Below are 19,358 nucleotides of genomic sequence, written 5' to 3' on the forward strand. Positions count from 1 at the left end.
GTGGCATTAAACAGCTTGAAAGATCAAAGACAATTTTTAATATAACTCCGACTGGATTCGTCTGAAAGAAGAAAGTCATATACACCTAGGATGCCTTGAGGGTGAGTAATTTATGGGCTAATTTTCATTTTTGGGTGAACTAATTTAATTTAATTTAAATAATTTATACATTTAGCAGACGCTTTTATCCAAAGCAACTTACAGTGCATTCAAGCTATACATTTTTTACCAGTATGTGTGTTCCCTGGGAACTGAACCCACGACCTTTTGCGCTGCTAACGCAATGCTCTACCACTGAGCCACAGGAACACAACTAACCCTGAGGATTAATGCTGCTCTCAGAATCATACAGAGAAGCCGTCTGGTCAGGACAAAAATACACTAATGAAAGCCATGTAACCTAAAAGCAATCAGATAAATATTCCCAGAAAAGAACACAATCATGAACGATAGGCTACTCACAGAGACTCCCAGTGAGGTGCAGTACCTTTTTCCTATTACAATGTGTGTACAGGTATTAATAGGGCTCCATTTCTGCAGACACATTCATTTAGACACTAAAGCAGATGTTAACTAAATGACCGGCAAAATATTTTACACTATAATTTGCTTAAATATTGAAATGCACCATGAGTGACAGGAAATGTACACTACCGTTCAAAAGTCTGGGGGTCATTTATACATTATACAATATATTTTAAAATGTAATTCATTCTTGTGATGGCAAAGCTGAATTTTCAGCAGCCATTACTTCAGTCTTTAGTGTCACATGACTCTTCAAAAATTATTAAAATAAACTGAATATATTCTAAAAAAATCCTACTGACTCCAAACTTTTGAACTGTAGTGTAGATTATCCCTGCATAGTGTATTTGAACACTATCTGTCAACAGAATTCTGTGGGAAGTTGTACTTCCAGTGTAGTCTTCAAGCAATTGCCACTGATACATCACTTTCACAGTATCACATCACATCACACTACAGGATGCTTTATAAGGCAAACACTCTAACACACGCAACAGCAGAAACATCCTGTGGGCTGGAAAGTGAGTAAAGATACACTGATGTCACGATCATACAAGTCACCTAAGACGAGCTGAATGACTAAATATATTAGTCTGAGTGCAGATCATCCCACTTCGAAACATGCTCCTGGGGCAAAGCTGTTGTAAAGTAATCCACTTCCATAATGATCTGACTCTCAAGGTGTGGAGTTACACTGAGATAATGGATGGCATAAACCCCCTGATGTGGCCATTTGCCTAGGGCACCAATCTCCAATCTAAGCTGTGTGAGAAATGTTGGTCAATACCACATGCAGAGAGGAAACTCTATTAAAAACACTGCAGTTCACACACTTACAGCCTGAGCTCCCCTGACATACACACGTTACCAGTGCATGAATGAACAGGGGATTGAAGAGAGCAAGAAAGTAGGAGGTGGAGATTGAGTGAAGAGTAAGAAACTCTCCATGGACACCAGAAGAGCTCCATTCAAAAGTGTTTTGAGCAACATTTCAGTTGGCCCTTCAATTATAGTGGCCTCTCATGAGAAAGAACACCTGTTGCAGTAGAAACATAAGCCTTGGCAAGTCTTCATAGATTAAAAAATAAAACAAACTTCCTGTGCATCCCTAAAAGCAACACATATCAGTTAAACAATCAGCATAATGCTCCTCTAAACTCCTACCTCTCCATGGCTATATCCGTTTTCCTGCTCGGCTAAGACGCTGGTGGTCCCATGACCAGAGCACGGAGCGGCAGCGGTCATCCTTTTCTCTCTCTCTCAGAATGACAAAGTAACAGAGAGAGAGCCAGTGGCGCACTCTCCCCTCCTCTCTCCACCTCCCTGCTATTCACAGGCAAATGCAAGTCTAAATACCAGATGGGTCTGCCCCAGCAACTTCACTAGAGGGGGCGGAGGGGGTAGAGGGCAGAGAGGGAAGGGGGGATGGGACAAGAGGGTGTCTGTCAACAACACTACAAAGCCCCTCACCAGAAAGGGCAAAAGAAAGACAGTAGAGCGATGGCTGAAACTTGGCACGCTGGTGCTAACTGGACCTTGTGAATGGAGTGAAAAAAATCCGGAGCGGTGATGGGAAGGGTAAAATGAGGCCCAGCTGATTATCCATAAACACACAGATACACACACCAATGAAGTGACTGGTATAATCATGTAAGGTGTAGCATGGTCAAAACTATATCTGTTGTTTTTACTGGTTCTGTATGTTTAACACTTTTGTGGTTGAGGCTTGCCTAAATTCAGCTAGAGTTGGATTAGAGGAAAGCAGCAGCAGAAGGCATGTGGGGAAAGAGTTCATTCCTTAGAGACATGGGAGTATCAATAACCTGATCAATACTCAACCGCTCACAGTATGTTGCACACATACACACACATTATTCCAGTACAACAACTGCTGCATGTGTCACTGTTGGATTTGCTCAAATGATAAACTACACTTTTCTAAATAAAATTACATAAAATTTAGAAATAAAAATAAATTATATTTCATACATGTGCAAAAAAAAAAAAAAAAACATACATTGCTGAAAGAAAATGAAGCCTATTTTAGAAACACTATCATGTGAAATATGAATGGTATGTATACATCATATTAGTATTTGCTGAAATAGCTTGTTCTGAATACAATTAAAAAGTTTTCTGTAATTCACTAAAAAATATTAATGAACTATTACAGTACTGAGAATCATTGTTGTTTTCAGAGTTGTTATTGTTAACTAAAACTATTAAAATGATTTTTTTACAGGAAAAACATGCATTTGGATGCATTAAAAATTGGAGGGAAAATGTCCTGAATTGTCATGAAATAACATCACAAATCAAAAATTTTTCCTTTCTTTTCATTTTTGGTTCAAATTTACTTAGACATGTCTTTGTGAGATTCATCCATTTACATTAATATGCTCATCCTCTCTGAGCAGAGGCCTGTAGTGCGTTAATTCAGTTGTACTGTCGTATTGACATGATGGAGGTGCCATTTCCTTTGACTTGCAAGGACTGACTGTATGTGTTTAGGCATAAAACCATGTAGTACAAAAGAGCAAATGAGTTTCCTAGTATCATTATAGAGATGAGTGACACCCTGAACCTGCATTTTCAAACACTAATAGGAGGGTTTTAATGAATTTAAAATATAACCAAGTGGTAACTGAAGAAAAAGAGTCCCACACTGGCTTGCAAATATGAGCATTATGGTCAATACAGTCAGTTTGCCCTCATCTATCCATCAAACACCATCTCTGTGATTCCTCACTCTGCCCTCTTACACACGCAGACCATCTGGAGTAGAAAGGACTCGGTCTCACACACTGAGCTCTACTGTCTGCTGTGCCTCGGGCTCTATCACTGGGCTGATGCTCACATCTTTGCTGTCACTTTCTGCACTGCTGGCTGCTGTGATTGCCTGCAGGACTCTGATCCAGACAATAGATTGTCAATATTATGTTTGTCACCCAATGTGTGTCAGTGAGCTCATACAGTGCCCAGTAAGGTCAGAGTAAATTCATTCATTCAATACACATTCACTGACTCACTTTAGTTGTTTATTTCGAAGTGAAACATTTTAGGTCACACTAAAGTGAATTCTCTTTCAATTCTACAGGATACTTTTTTTAAAACTCACAAAGAACTTTTCTAGCTTTTCTAGTTTGGGGTCATTCAGTTTTTTTTTTTATTATTATTTTTAAAGAAATAAGTACTTTTGCTCAGCAAGGATGAATTAAATAGATCAAAAGTGAGAGTAAAGACATCTTACAAAAGATTTCAATTTAATTTGAACTTTCTATTAGCCAAAGAATCATGGAAAATATAAAATGGTTTCCAAAAAAATATTAAGAAGCACAACTGTTTTCAACATGAATAAAAAATAATAAGAAATGTTTCTTGAGCACCACATCAGCATATTAGAATGATTATACTGAAAGATCATGTACCACTAAAGACTGGAGTAATGGCTGCTGAAATTTCAAATGTAATAATATTAGGGCTGGGTTTTGACACAAATTTCACAATTCGATTCTCATTCACAAGCTTGCAGTTCGATTCGATTACCGATTCGATTCGATTCAATATCGATTATTTTGGATATATATCAGGTACAGTACATGCCAAATTTTCTCAAGGAAAAACAAAATCTCTCAACTAATGCTGTAAAATATACACGAGAGCCAGTTGGTACTACATTACTATAATATTGAAGGTTAAAATTGACTGATTTGTAGTACAACTGCTACAATTACACTTAATGAAGTTTTTAAAATAACAAAGTTACAATTACATAATAATATTTCTACTTCAGTTCATTTTTTTTTTTTAATATAAACATTTAAATGGTGGCTGTCATAAAAACTTGATGGATTTATTCAAACATAAATTAAACATTGAAGAAAAGTAAAAATTATAATGAATATGCTATATGGTGCATATATTTAGCAAAATGCCCCTCTCTACAGTTTATTTTTCTATATGATTAATGAGTTTATGGTCACCAAATATGTTTTTCTGAGGTTAATGTGACGTTACGTGACATTGTTTACAAGACGTTATATTGATCACGTGCGCCTCGCGCTGCCGCGTCTGTTGATCTGAGGCGCTACAGCGATCCGTCACTCCACATTAAACAGCACAAAAACGGCATTTATTGTTTGAATACCGCAATACAATGGACACAATTTGAAATCTGAGACTTTGTTTCAAATTAAAAGTACCAAAGCACAATGCTTATTGCAATATATTGGATGGGAGGTGCCCTTCAACGTTCCGTCCATTAACTGACAAAAGGCTAGACTAATCGATTCTTGGGATTTAAGAATCGATATCGTTCCGTAAAAATGAGAATCGATTAAAATCGAGATATCTATATTTTTTACCCAGCCCTAAATAATATGTAATAATAATAATATGTAATAAATTTAATAATATTTCACAATATTACTGTTTTTTTCTGTATTTACAATCAAATAAATGAAGTCTTTTTCTTCTTTCAGAAACATTTAAAAATCGTACTGACCCCAAACTTTTGAACAGCAGTGTTATATTTTAGAACAAAACTAGATTTCCATTTTCTACAGATATTTCCATAACTTTTTAAGATTTTCTAAATTTCCATTACTTTTCCATGGATGAAAAATCACAATTTTACAATTCTATACTTTTTCAGGTCTTCTACGACCACAGAAACCTTATTAATTCATTCATGTTGTCCTGTTGTATGAATGGAGTCTCATGTCCTGTGGTTTCGCTCAGCCTCAGCTGTCATAGCATAACCACTGTGTTTGATAACCACAATCCACTCTGGCTGGCTCATCAGCCATGTTCAGATCGGTTGACACTCAAACTGTCAGTTTCTAAATATGTGACGAGCCAGTCTGTCATCAAAGACAAATCTAGTCCAGCATGTGGTCACTCACAACCCTGCACTGTTAATGATCTGTCTACACACCTGTAGACTGTTATACAATGAATACACAACCACCAGTGTTGTTCAATTCATGAGTCTAATCAAAAGCAAGAAAATGTCATGCACAGGAATGGGTGTGAAAAGACAGGTAGTGTGAATAAGCATTCATGCAAGCCAGTCAGATGACGTCAGTGAGATCCACAAGTGTTATGGCGCATCTTAACACAACGACACAAAGACTCTGCAGTGCAAAAGACTAAAGAGAATAAATGTGTGCTCCATCAGGGACTGATCTAGGAACAGGCAGATATATGTAAACTAAGCCAGCTTTTAATTTAAATACAATCAAAACCTTTGATTATTACATAAATACACTGACAACTTTCGTCAATATGCCAACAGACGCCAGGACAGGGCTTGGATGAGGTCGCCATGCCAACAGGGCAAGGGGTCTAAGAATGGATGATCTGATGAGTCAGGAAAGAGCACTATGATTATGCTAATGATAAAATCTGATAGCGGTCAGCCAACAAGACCATCTGTCCCTGCTGGGGCTCAGGGGGAAACTCTGAAGTCAGACTGAAGCGTTCAACCCAGTGTCACTGCAGAGGAAAAACACAATGGTCTGATCACAGAGACAATCGTGCATGTGTGTTTGTGTGTGTGTGAATGTGTTTGTTTGCCTGACATCACTGCCAGTCAGGGATTTCTGAAATAGCTGGTGCTTTAGAAACACTGTATTATTTTTAGAGGAACTAGAGTCTGATGGAAAACATACATGAAAAAGTCCTCCATTGCCATCACTTAACACTAATTAAAATCTCTAGCCCTAAATTATGATAGCAAATTATCGATGAGCAAGAAAAGATGAGCAAGGTGGGGCAGGCTTATATTTGCTAAAAGTCTCTCTGAATATAATGTTTATCTCTTCTGACTATAGGAAGATAACAGTTTTTGTTAAAATAAATAAATAAATTAATTAAATGAAATTAAAAACTATTTCAACATCCATCTGAGGACATTTAAACACTAGAGGATAAAAATTGTTCAATAAGACAAGGTTTCACAACCTGGGGGTCAAGACACCCACCAGGGGTCGCCAGAGCTACTTGATTATAGGGAAATTACATTTAGACTTAACTAAATTTTGAAAATAAATGAAATTAACTGAAACCACACTCGTTTTTTAGAAAAGAAGAATGTGTCCTGTAAGAACAACCAATGATATGACTTACGATATGGGAAAAAAACTACATTATGAAAAAAAAGAAGGGAACAATATAACAAAAGAAAACAGAAGTGCAAAACTTTAAGTGAAATAATGAACTACATCTGGCCAAACAAACATGCATCGAAGGATGGAAAACGGCTAATGCACATCTAATCTAAACGGACTAAACTGCACTGGTTAGACATAGGATAGGTTAGAATAATCACAAATTTATGGATTTAATTATCAAGAAATAATTCTCAGCAATTTACACACCTTGTAATTAGAAAGCAGTACTGGTGCACTGAGTAATCTCACATTATCCACCAAACCAATTTTTCAATCTAGTAAAGCCTCAAACAATCCAGTACATATAATTAAAGGCATAGGTCACCCAAAAATGAAAATATTGTCATTATCTCCTCACCGTCATGTCATTCCAAACATGTATGACTAATTTTCTACACAAAAGAAGATATTTCAAAACTAAATGGGGTCCAAACAACATTGCACCCCAGTTACTTTTTAATGTATGAAGGAAAAAAAAAAAACACTTATTTTTTTGAGCTCCACAGATAAAAGCCGATCATACAGGTTTGGAATGACATGGTGGCGAGTAATTCATAACAGAATTCTTATTTTTGGGTGATCTATCTCTATACTAAAGCATTTAGAAATTTGAAACGAACAACATTTCTAAAATCTTCTAAAACGTCTCACAACTTTTCACTGTGTTGCACAAACTGCAATACAATTACAGAAAGAATACAGCCCTATAGGGTGTTCAAGCTTATTACCAGGAGAACAACAAATAATCTGATGTAAAAAATTGAAATTTTAAGAAGTGAGCCTAAGTAGTAAAATAATAGAAATAGAACGGCAAAACAGCAGGGGAGTTCATATTATGAGCAACTACTGACCACTCACCTTGTCAAAGAACTCGTAGAGTCGAACAGTCTTGTCAATTTTATCCTTGGTTTCCTCCACTCGCTGGGAGAAATCATGTAGATGGACCCAGAATGAGCGTACTTTCACCTCATACACCTGCAGCTCTGCAGAAGAGACATCTTCCCACTTCTCTAAGCGCTTGAGGAGAGCTTCACCACTCTTACAGTGCTCCTGAACACACACACACCCACACCCAGAATTACGCAGTGAACTGGTATGAAAACAGAGGGTGCGAATGAGGTGACTACATTTAAACAGTCACAAATGTTCTTGAAGCCTAAATTTACATTATAAAGCAAATGTTTGACACCTGCTGTAAAATATTACCTCTCAGTTCAAATAAAAGCATCATAAGGCATTTGCTGAGAAAATATGAGGGCTATGCAAAAAACAAACATGCAGATGCTGTGGCAGGAGGTAAAAAGGGCTGTGTAAAACAAGTTTAATAAGAGTTGACATACATATGCAGCTGTGTAGAAATCTCTGAAGACAGTCTGCTTATGATGTAACTGCTCCAAGGAATCTTCCAGTTCACTCAGTGTCTGCAGACGAGACTTGCCCACCTCTTCTATCCACTGACTCACCTAAGAGACGACATATACATACAAACAGTTATTCCTGCAACAGTCCAGCTTTACTCTGTTAGTTTCACCCAGAATGACACATATTTATACTCTTTGTTCTCTAGGGCAGTAGACTTTGGCAATAGACTGAAACATAAGCACACAAACACCTCAATCACGTGTCTGTCATCTGATACAGATGCTATGGTGCTAGATTACACTTTCTCATGATGTGCATGAATGTGTGTGTGTGCTTGTCTGATCTGTTTCAGCAGCTTCCACTATATCTATGCCAACAGGATTCCCCCCCCTCTTTCTGCCTGCTGGGCACAATCATCCATTAAAACAATCAAATTAATAAATCACCAGGAGGTCAGTGTGTAGCTTAGTAAGGCAGTTTGTGAGTCAGTGTGCTTGTGTGCAGCACTTCAGTACAGTATTCACTATTTTTCAAGTGTTACAGGTAAATTCACAAGAAAAAACCCTGCTAAGAATAAGCCTTGAAGACACAAACTGCCCAAATGGAGTCCAAAAGTCAGAGACTTTCCGCGTAACAGAAAAATGTAATTAAAAACATTTGTCTCAGAATTGAATTTTAACTTAGTAGCACTCTTAGTCTTTATAAATCCACATTGAACCTGTAATATCATGCAAGGTATGATATTTAGTGTATATTTGTAGAGGATATTTATAATAAAGTACGAAAAATAAATCAAAATTATCTATTTTCAAAGCCAATACAAGAAATGGTTACATTAAAGAACAGGTACCATTTGCTGAGTCTCAGATGCAGCTGTTATTGTCATCTGTCATGAATACAGTTCATAATAGCAAGTGCAAAACTTCAGTCTTCACCTCTCTGAATCCCTCCTCCAGGGTCTTGAACTCCATTATGAATTCCAGTTCCCGTGTGCATTTGTTGGACAGCATCACCAATCTGTGAACCAACTCGTCCACTTGGTTATACAGACGGCCCGCATTCTCAATGGCATCTCTAAAACACACACCAACAGGATTTCCTTAGCATATTAAATTTAGTCTACATATTGTCTTGAGCTTGTTTCTAATCCCTGAGAGAAACTTCAAGCATCTGAGCTTGGAGAAAACGCTGACTGCAGGACTCACATCTCATTGGCTGAGACATTCTTGTGGAACTCTCATCTCATTGGCTAAAACAGCCTTAGAGAATGTATTGATTGGACAGGGCTTTTAGAGATTGAATGTAATTAGATGTGCAAGATGGTTTTACAGAACAGTCTGGCAATGGGAGACAGTATGGAACAGAGCTGGAGTGTGTGTGTGTGTGTGTTGTATGAGAAAAGAAAAAGAGACTATAAATGAGAGAAACTATGTTAGAAGTCATTGACTGTATACTGTGATACGCGTAGAAACAGTATGTGAGGAAATATGTATTTCTTTAAATGCATAATTGTAATGAAATATGAGTAAAGATGCATTTTGTGTTTATGTGAATTGCCATACACATTGGCAGAGCACTGTGCACAGCAGCAGAGGCTGATGTCTACTGGATGACTTCATCACCGTTGTAGTTCACTTACACAATACTGTATTGTGCTCTAACATTTCCCCTCAATGATATGCCAACTAACTCAGTCAAAGAGTGATCCACGCTCTGATCCAAACATAACCCCAATGTCAATATTAGAATAGAGAACTATTTTTGAAGAGTTCCACATTCCCATTTTAACTGCCAAAATACTTATCAAAGCAAAAAAGGCTTAGTAACGCAGACAGACATGTGGCACATGCATAACAACACAGTCACACTGAACTGTGCCCCCTGCTGTTAGATACACATATTCGCATTTTAAAATAAAGTTATCTCCATGGTAGTTTGTTTGTTTGGAGCTTGACAGCCCTAGTTCCTATTCAATTTCAGTGTGTGGAAAAGAGCTGCATCAGAATTCCACAGACAAAGAAAAGTTACATAAGTTTGGAAAGACATGGGGGTGAGTAAATGATAATTGAATTTTAATTTGGGGTGAACTTTAGGGTGTCGGTTGATGTAAGTTCAGTGTTGGAAACAATCTGAGTGTTACACACAATGAGAGGCATGAGGGGCAAATCGCTGACCTCAGAATCAGTCCAAAACCCACCAATTATTCACAGCAAACACGGGTTATCACAGCATGCAGGAGATATCAAAGACATTCCAGCAGGGGAACGACAAAAGAGTGAGTGAGAGAGATAAGAGTCTTAAGGATGGATGGATGAAAAATCAGTAGCCTTCATTATCAATCAGTTCAATGAAGCATTCATAGTACTGTTGATTAAACACATTTGTGATTAAATATGTTACTATATATTACCATACAGATATCTATACCTGGAGTCTCTATTTTATAAACTATTTAATTAAATGAAATGTTATAATAATTAGAAATAATAGTCAACAATAAACAATCAAAATATAGCCAATTATTATTGTTATTATATTAAAAGTTTCTAAAAATCATCATCATCCACCTGACCAATTAATACTAGCACTTATCTATTCTATTCAATTCATTTTTTTCTAATTTATAAAAAAAACAAAAACCTTGCTATGTGTACTGTGCTAGCCTAACTGAGACTTGTCACATCACTTGCTGTTGCTCTCTTGTTGGTCTGATTGCTTCTATTGTTTTCCTTATTTGTAAGTCACTTTGGATAAAAGTGTCTTCTAAATGATTAAATGTAAATGTAATGTAAAATCATCATCATTATTACTAGGCAACAAAATTTGGGGGATTAATTGTGACAATTTTTTGGATTGTTATTCTTATTACTATTAGTATATATTATACAGTCTGACAAGGACTATAGAGAATAGAAAAAAGAGGGATAAACAAGATAAAATTCCCTGTTTATATATATTTGAAACAAAAATCAGCAGGTTATAGGACCACCGGTGAGTAACAGCGTAATCATTCCAGTCAGTAAAAAAGCAAGGGGTCATAGTTCATCTTCAGGATCCAAAGGAAGTGTTAAAAAGACAAAGTCTAGACTGAGAGGGATTATGTGCGAGGGAAGAAGTAGGAGTCATGATCGCAGAAAAAAGGATCAGATTTGGTCACTATTTTCAAGCACTTTAGACTCAGTCACACCTGTGAGATTGAGTCCTTTGTGTGTCTGTCAGCATCCAGGTGATGCGGTTGTGTGTGAGCGGTTTAGACAGCTAATGTTTCATTTTGGCATTTGTTAGGCAGCAAATGAGCAACTTGAAGTACATGTGCAGCCTTTAAACTATTATTTCATCTAATAATATGAAAGGCACAAAATGGAAATCAGGTTACAGAACCAGAGAGGCTGGCTTAGATTCCTGCCGCTTGCATGTTTATTAAGTAGATGAAGACTTTGGGAAACCTAAATCCAAACCCTCAGTCTCAAAGAGCAATCAACCAGGTCTTTATCAGCAAAGACCCTCACAAACACCAGGCTCGGGTGTATGTGTCTGAGCAGGAGGCTTTGAAAGTGTGCTTGAGTAAGCCAGTGCAGACATGCCTGTGTGTTTTAAGCAAAGTCAAACAGGAAGCAGCACCAGAGCTCTGCTGAATCCAAACCACACTATGTTATCAGAGTGACAGACACATGCGCATGCTGGTGTCTGTTTAGCTCTGAGATTATGTGTGTATGTTTCAGTATGAAATGGTTGTGTGCAGATAAAGACGTTTCTCTTGGCTTGGCTGTGGGAAATACCAGTCATACTCCCTCAACCTCGAGCTGAACCTAGTCCTGATCATCAGAGGCCTGAACATGCTCTCCCACGCTCTCAACACTTCTTTTCTCTCACATTATCCCTCTCTTGTTTGACAATCTCATGTCTCTCATAATTGCACAACATAGTGAACTGCCTCACTGCCTACTGCCTATTTAGGCAGCATCCTTACTGGAACTTCATTGGTGGTTAATTTGTAATGTTTTACATAGACAGAAACTCACATGAAGCACACAGGAGACTCAATTTACAACTGATTTCTACACATGATAAGGACTTTCATAATGAGTATGCATATAACATACAAACTTTGTAAAACAGTCATTTATAGTCACTCCTTTTATAAATACCTTTTCAGTATTCATTGAATTACATGTACACTACCTTTATTTTTGCAATAATGCTTTTATTCTGTAAGGATGCATTAAGTTGATAAAAAACAGACTGTGAAAACCTTTACACTATTCTTTTTTTTCTCCATCAAAAACTGTTTCCCAGGTTTCACAAAAATTTTAAGCAGAACAACTGTTTTCAACATAGATAAGAAATGTTATGAGCACCAAATCAGCATGTAAGAATGATTTCTGAAGGATCATGTGACACTGAGGACAGAAGTAATGGCTGCTGAAAATTCAGCTTTGCCATCACAGGAATAAAAATAAATACATTGTAACACTATTGTATATTACTTTTTTTTATTTTTTTTACTGTATTTTTGATCAAATAAATACAGACTTGATTAGCATAAGAGACTCCCACCCCAAACTTTTGACTGGTATTGTATAATAAGTATTCCTCTTTTATTTATAATTTTTTTTCTGTTAACTTGCTGGAGTGTATTCTGGGACTGTCTTTTCTACAAAGGACATGTCATGTTGCTTTTGATCAAAACAAGGTATATTAGGAGACGGCATAATTAAGTAACCAAACTTTTGTGATGTGTGCAGTAGGTTGAAGGTGTTGTCTGTATCATCTTGTCTCACCTGTAGTCCTCTGTCAGACTGACATTGGTTTCTTCTTTTCGCAAACAGGACAGAGCGGCTCCTCCCTCCAACTGTAGCCGCACCAACCTGCTGTCCTCCAGAACCGTCCTCATCAACTCTCTGTACTTACACAATAAGATCTGTGCCTCCTGCAAACATACAAACACACACATTTATTACTATAAAACACAGACACTGCTCTATAGCTGCACACATTCCCATACATCTTATTATTGCATATACACATCTTATCTACTGTTCTCACCGAGTAATATCTGTCCCTTCTCCAGCACAAACACACACCCCATCATTATGTTCCTGCCTCACAAACTCCCTTGACATAGAGAGTAATATCTGCGGTTTCCACAGCAGCACACATTACCTGTACACACGCTCGTGCACAAAGGCATTATTATTCATTAAATGATATCTACACCTCCTTCATCTAATACCAGCTCATGTTTGTGCTCATTAAATGATCAAATGAGTTTAAGCTACAGTACAATGTGTAATACACATAACTGCCACACCTTCGGGTGTGTGTGTTGCCATTTTACTTAAAGCTGGATTTTATTCTTAACAATACAACACGTCTTGCACTTGATGTACTGACCCCCTTTGGTGTAGATACAGCATAATGATAGAGCAAATGTTACCGAATTCACTGTAGAAATGTGCACAGGTGTATTTGTCAGCCATGTTTAATTCATTACATAACCGTAAGTTGGCTGGTCATCAGATTTGAACAACAAACCCCATGAGGGGTGACCCACTCTACATAGAACAAAACAGGTTTTCTAGGCCACTGATATGATTGGAGTCATCCCAGTGTGAGTGTACATTACCATTCAAAAGTTAAGTGTCGGTCTTAATCTAAAATATTATTATAATTTTAAACAACCGTTTTATATTTTACATTTTTTTAATGTAATTTATTCCTGCGATAGCAAAGCTGAATTTTCAGCAGCTCCAGTCTTCAGTGTCACATAATACTTCAGAAATAATTTGAATAAGCTAATTTGCTGCTTGAGAAACATTTCTTATTATTTTCATTGTTGAAAACAGATGTGCACATTAATATTTTTTGCAGAAACCATGATACTTTTTTTCAGGATTCTTTAACTGAATAGAAAGTTCAAAAGAACAGTATTTATTAGAAAGAGAAATATTTTGTAACAAGTTAAACTGTCAGTTTTTATCAATTTAATGCATCATTGCTGAATAGTAGCTAATTCTTTAAAAAAAAATTATGACTTTCATTTGAACTTATGTACATTGTACATAAGAGTGTACATGATTTGAAACACGGTCATCTCAAGTACTAATACTTTTTTTTTTAAATCTTTTCAAGTGTAAAATGTTTAAAATGGTTCAAATTACTTGGCACACATTTACGTTTCTGAAAATTGCCTGACAACAGTATTGAAACCACCTCTGAAAGTGGTTCTTGATGGTAAACAAGGGTCATAAATTAGCAAAATGCCAACTTAATTAAAATCTAAAAAGGGGTAGTATTTGAGGTGTAATACTTTTTTGGGGTGTATGAGCCTATTTGTGTGTGTACCACCCAGAAAAGCATCCATAATACCTACCCAATGATGCAGATGGTGGTCTGACCACACTATGCAGAGTTTATAAGGCACTAACAAGAAAAGGTTATATTAAGGTTATAAGTGAATTTGAAAAAGTACTCAAAGTGATTAAAAATCTCAATTACTGTCATGCATCTACACCCTAATTAGCATGTGTGTGTGAAGTGGGATGAAACTGTAGAGCAATTACACAAATTCCAAATGTCAGTGGATGTTTCTGTTTTAAAGCCTATTTGCAGTTTTTTTTTTCAACAGAACTGCTTTAAAACTCTTCATAGACACTGTATATTTAACTATTAAATGGATGAAAAACTGAACATATGTGAGGTAGTGCTGTGTTCGATACATCGATACGACGATGTATCGTCACAGAGATTTGACGATACGTGTATCGATACAGCTGTCCCTGTATCGATATTGCGGCACGTGTGCAGCAGTGGACCGCGCTTAATTTGAATACAAGAACACAGTTTAAAATGGAGTAGAAAAGTGCGAGGTTTCTAAAAAATAATGAATAGAGCATAATATATAGGCTACAACAGTTTAATCTGGCCGCAGAGGGGAACATAACCGGGGTTGCCTTATATGAAGAGACGTAATCCCCGAAACAGAGCTTCCCACTTGCGCAATATGGAAATGTCTGCTAAGTGTGTTACTTATTTTTGTCAGCCTGGCAACCACGTGTACGCGCTCTCTCTCCACTGTGGATAAACGCGCTTGCTCTCTGAATGATGTAAGGCAGCTCTTGAGCGATTAAGCTATTTTATTGATAAAATTGCAGGGCAGCGCTAAAAAGTTTGTCTGAGCGCTATAAAGAATGTCTGAGTGAAGTTTAGATTAGTTAGTTTCTAAACGCATTAGTTTAGAACTCTTCTAATTTGTATTTTTATTTTTTTAAATGTAGAAAGTGTTTTAATTTGTGCAATGATAACCTACCAGCAATGTAAAGATGATTTTTTTATATATTAGAATGAGTACATTACAAATTCTGCTGAGGTGAAATTCAGTGCAGTCCCGTATCGTGACTTTGCTGGTGATACACAGCCTTAATATGTGAGGCTTATGTGGAAATATAGGGAGAAAATAACTCAGAATCGCAGTGAAAAGACATGAAAAAGAAGAGGGCACACGTTCAGATTAATGGAGGGAGACAGAAGACAAAGAAGAAACAGCCGAGAAATGAGAGGACAGGCCGAGACATGTTTTGGCTTTCTATTCATTTAAAGGGGTCATATGATGCGATTTAAATTTTTCCTTTCTCTTTGAAGTGATACAAGCTCTTGGTGCATAAAAAAGATCTGTAAAGCTGCAAAGACTAAAGTCTCAAATCCAAAGAGATATTCTTTATAAAATTTAAGAGTCAACCAAGACTTGTCCACGCCCTCCTAAAACGGCTCGTTTAAACACGTCTACGTCACTGTGTGGGAAGATTTGCATGACACCGCCCAAATGTTCATGCAAAGAAAGAAGGTGTAACTTTTATTCTCGCTGTAGAATTGTTGTTGCCACCGGCGCTATGTTGTGAAGGCGCTGTGTTTCGTTGTGAAAGCGAAACTACTTTGTTTGGCCTTCCAAAAGAGGACGATATCCGCATCGTCATGCCTAGAGCTGATCCGTGCTGGTCGCTGAGGAAATACATCAACTTCACGCTGTCGATCGCTGGACAGCCCGGGGTCGTCACATGTGGTTGCCGCACGCCCGCTCCTTCATCGAATCTGCCGGCCGCGCCGTTCTCAAGGCCGCCGGCCTCTGCTCACTCAAGCCCGTCGTGTGTGATGCTGTGTGACGCATTTTATGGAAGTCTGTTTCCTGAACCTGCAGAGTAGCATACAATGGGTCTGTGCTCAAAGGCTGTTCTATAAAGTGGGGCAGTTCCAACTTTGCAAGGACAGTCTGGCGCTTCTGACTCCCAGCTTGTAAGTACGGTTTTTATATTTAAATTTGCCACTGATGATTCAAACGCGAGTTTGAGCGAGTAGCGCTTGTTGTTTGTCATTTCTCCGATCACAAATGCAGACATGGTTTTATGTTTACGCGACGCGATACGCAACACGTAAAAACACAGTATAAGTCATTATAATCAGTAATTGCCTCGTTTGTAATATTGGTTTTGTCTCGCCGTGCCGCGAGACAGCATCACAGTGTGTTAAGGGGCGTAACATTTCCGTCACACGCTTGAGGTATTCAGCCAATCACAACGCACTGGATAGCTGGCCAATCAGAGCACACCTTGCTTTTCAGAACTTTAACATCCAAGCATCACTTCATCCACAAGAGGGGCTGTTTTAGCATTCAGCACAAAGTCAAGCAGAAATCCATACCCTCAACCACCAGACCCTTTCTGCCTGTCCATTCTACTCTTCAAATAAACCCTTTGAATGTGATTTTAAAGATGGCTGCAGATAAACACCCCTCTGGGAGATCATTATTTCTCCTGAGGCCCTATTTTTCCCCAGAAGCCTGTGGATAAAAAGGTCCTTTGTGACCTCCACTGACAGCCAGAGGTCAACTCAGTCAAAGCCTTGACACACTAACCCTAACCACAAACAAACCGAACCTATTTTTCAAAACTAAACATCTCTTCTAAATGGAACAGTCTTTAAATCACCGTAACTGGACACCAGTGCCACTGCTGTGCTTCATTGAAACAGAATAGAAGTCTCTCAGACTCAAAATAGAAGATTTCAGTGCCACTGTGATGCCCTCCTGAGGTAGAGTTCACGATCAAGCTGACTGATGCAGGTAGTCATACAGAGTCCTCAGGCTGCATTCTAAGTAAACATCACTAAAATCAAGAATTTGGGGGCCTAAGTGGATCACAGACAAAGTATCCACAATACATATTCCTCAAACAATAGACCATAGCAATGCCATGAGTTCGGTTTCCAGGGAATGCAAGAACTGACAAAAATGTCTACCTTGAATTCAATAGAAGATGCTTCGGATAAAAGAGTCTGCCAAGATATATACATACAGTACACAGCTCTCTCATTCTGGACAGGGCTGGGACAAAGCATTTTCTGTGAGACTGCTCAGCTGAGCTGTTTTTAGAAAAGTATTTTATTGACTCTTGCAGTACCTCTGCTGTAGGTGGCAGCACTGAGGACTCCAGTTTGCTGATGGTGTTCTGAAGCAGGTTCACAGCATCCTCACAATGGCTGGTAAGCTGTTCCAACCTCTGAAATATAACAGAAAGAAATGTTTAGAGTAGTAACAAGAAACCAATAGAAAAAAAAAATCCATAATAATAACCAGAAGTTGTCAGATATGGTACAACATCTAAGATATGCATATATATGACTGCACATGAAATTATTTATATCTAAATGTTTTAAGCTGTCTGTCAACTATAAAAATATTAATTGGCAGAGGAACTGTTTATTGTGATCATTATTAATACATTTAAACCACTGAACACTTTTATTATATTATGGCTGCGTGGCCTCTTGTGGCTTATTTCTTTATTAATCCATATTAAGGCTGGAATGCAATACACAATTTAAAAAATCTGAACAGATTTTAAAACACAAGGCATCATTCACTTGGCAACTTTTTTGAAATGGTTACAAAGAAACTTGGCATAATACACTAAATGACTGAGGATCACACACCAAGGGATTTTCAAGTCGTTCCTGAGCCGTTTCTAACATTCGCAGAAACGTGTCTCTTTTTTAGGAGGCACATGACAGATTTAATACAGAAAACAATATGTGTTCTAAAATCGGCTAAAAATATCAAACATATTTAATATCCTCTGACTGAGCAGATTCAGGGTAAAAGACATGTAGTGTATTCCAGCTTTCAGTGATATAAATGATGAAGATGATGATTTTCTCACCATTCTGAAACAGATCCAGCTGCTGTGTGAATAAGGGAAAGTTCCTTCAAACTCAGTGGGGAGTTGAGCGATGTCCACATGCTTATAGAGAGATTTGAGCGATGTCAACAACTCCACCTGACAGATGCCAAAAGAACACAACAACCCTCAGGTTTAGCTTCTGCATTAAAGGGGTCATATGATGCGATTTCAAATTTTCCTTTCTCTTTGGAGTGTGACAAGCTCTGGACCAATATGTATTGCAGTGCTATCATAAACACTTCAGATGCCACAATAGCCGTTCTAATAGCTTAGATAGATGTCTGAGCTACACTATCTGTCCAGCTGTTGTGACATTCTCAACTGAAGCACTACGTAGCTACAAGAGTCTATCTCTGGCAGTCAGATTTGTGTCAGGCACAAGCGGCGTCTCAGTACAGACACTTGTGTTTTAAAATAGCCATCTATTTCTCAGAGAGTGCAGAGTAACTAGCTGAAAGCCAGATTTTTGACAGTGCTGTTGGATGGGGTTTGTTTCTATAAGAGGGGTCACTGTGCTCTGGAACAAATCCATTCAGCTACATTTTATTAAAGGATGTTTTTCTCTTTTCCTTTATCACTAACTAGAACCCTTCAGTAAACTGACATTGTTCTCCAGGACCTAAAGGTCAAAACTGACTCCATTTCCTCTCCTATAGACTAAACTATGGATTTATGTTTGTATTTTCCATTCTACCACCCTCACCACATAACATAACACAGATGTTGTCTTTTGCTGTTATTGTTTTGTTACTGTGTTACTGTGGCTGTAAAGTCATGGCAAGTTACAGATGATGGGTAATATTTGTGCGTTACCGGTATAGAAGTGGTTTTCTCCACACGTGGAGCCAGATCTCTGTCGGCCAGCAGCAGTACTGTATGAATGCATCCCGGCATGGCTTCCTACAGAGATTGAATAGATTAAATATCACAGACAGCACCATGAATTACACATTTCACTGACTAAACCAGAGTTCACCAAAAAATTATTTTGCAGTTCTTTGCAGTATCGAATACGATTTATAGATATTGCTATTGATACAGATGCATACAGTGGAGCTTGCATTTG

The 19,358-nt window shown here is 37.7% G+C and overlaps 1 protein-coding gene across 1 annotated transcript in view; it reads right to left on the reverse strand.

The window, feature by feature from the left end:
- LOC107664380 (rho guanine nucleotide exchange factor 40-like) overlaps positions 1 to 19,358 on the reverse strand; it is a 78,247-nt gene that overhangs the window by 17,297 nt on the left and 41,592 nt on the right. The window contains exons 7-13 of the mRNA XM_016454931.1: positions 19,106 to 19,192; positions 18,272 to 18,388; positions 17,513 to 17,611; positions 12,842 to 12,990; positions 8,996 to 9,134; positions 8,039 to 8,161; positions 7,557 to 7,748 (exon numbers count right to left, since the gene is read on the reverse strand). Of these exons, the coding sequence (XP_016310417.1) occupies positions 7,557 to 7,748; positions 8,039 to 8,161; positions 8,996 to 9,134; positions 12,842 to 12,990; positions 17,513 to 17,611; positions 18,272 to 18,388; positions 19,106 to 19,192 (906 nt within the window). The remainder of the gene's footprint in view (positions 1 to 7,556; positions 7,749 to 8,038; positions 8,162 to 8,995; positions 9,135 to 12,841; positions 12,991 to 17,512; positions 17,612 to 18,271; positions 18,389 to 19,105; positions 19,193 to 19,358) is intronic.

Source organism: Sinocyclocheilus anshuiensis, unplaced genomic scaffold (genome assembly GCF_001515605.1).
Source record: "Sinocyclocheilus anshuiensis isolate Anshui unplaced genomic scaffold, SAMN03320099.WGS_v1.1 scaffold307, whole genome shotgun sequence".
Taxonomy (NCBI): domain Eukaryota; kingdom Metazoa; phylum Chordata; class Actinopteri; order Cypriniformes; family Cyprinidae; genus Sinocyclocheilus; species Sinocyclocheilus anshuiensis.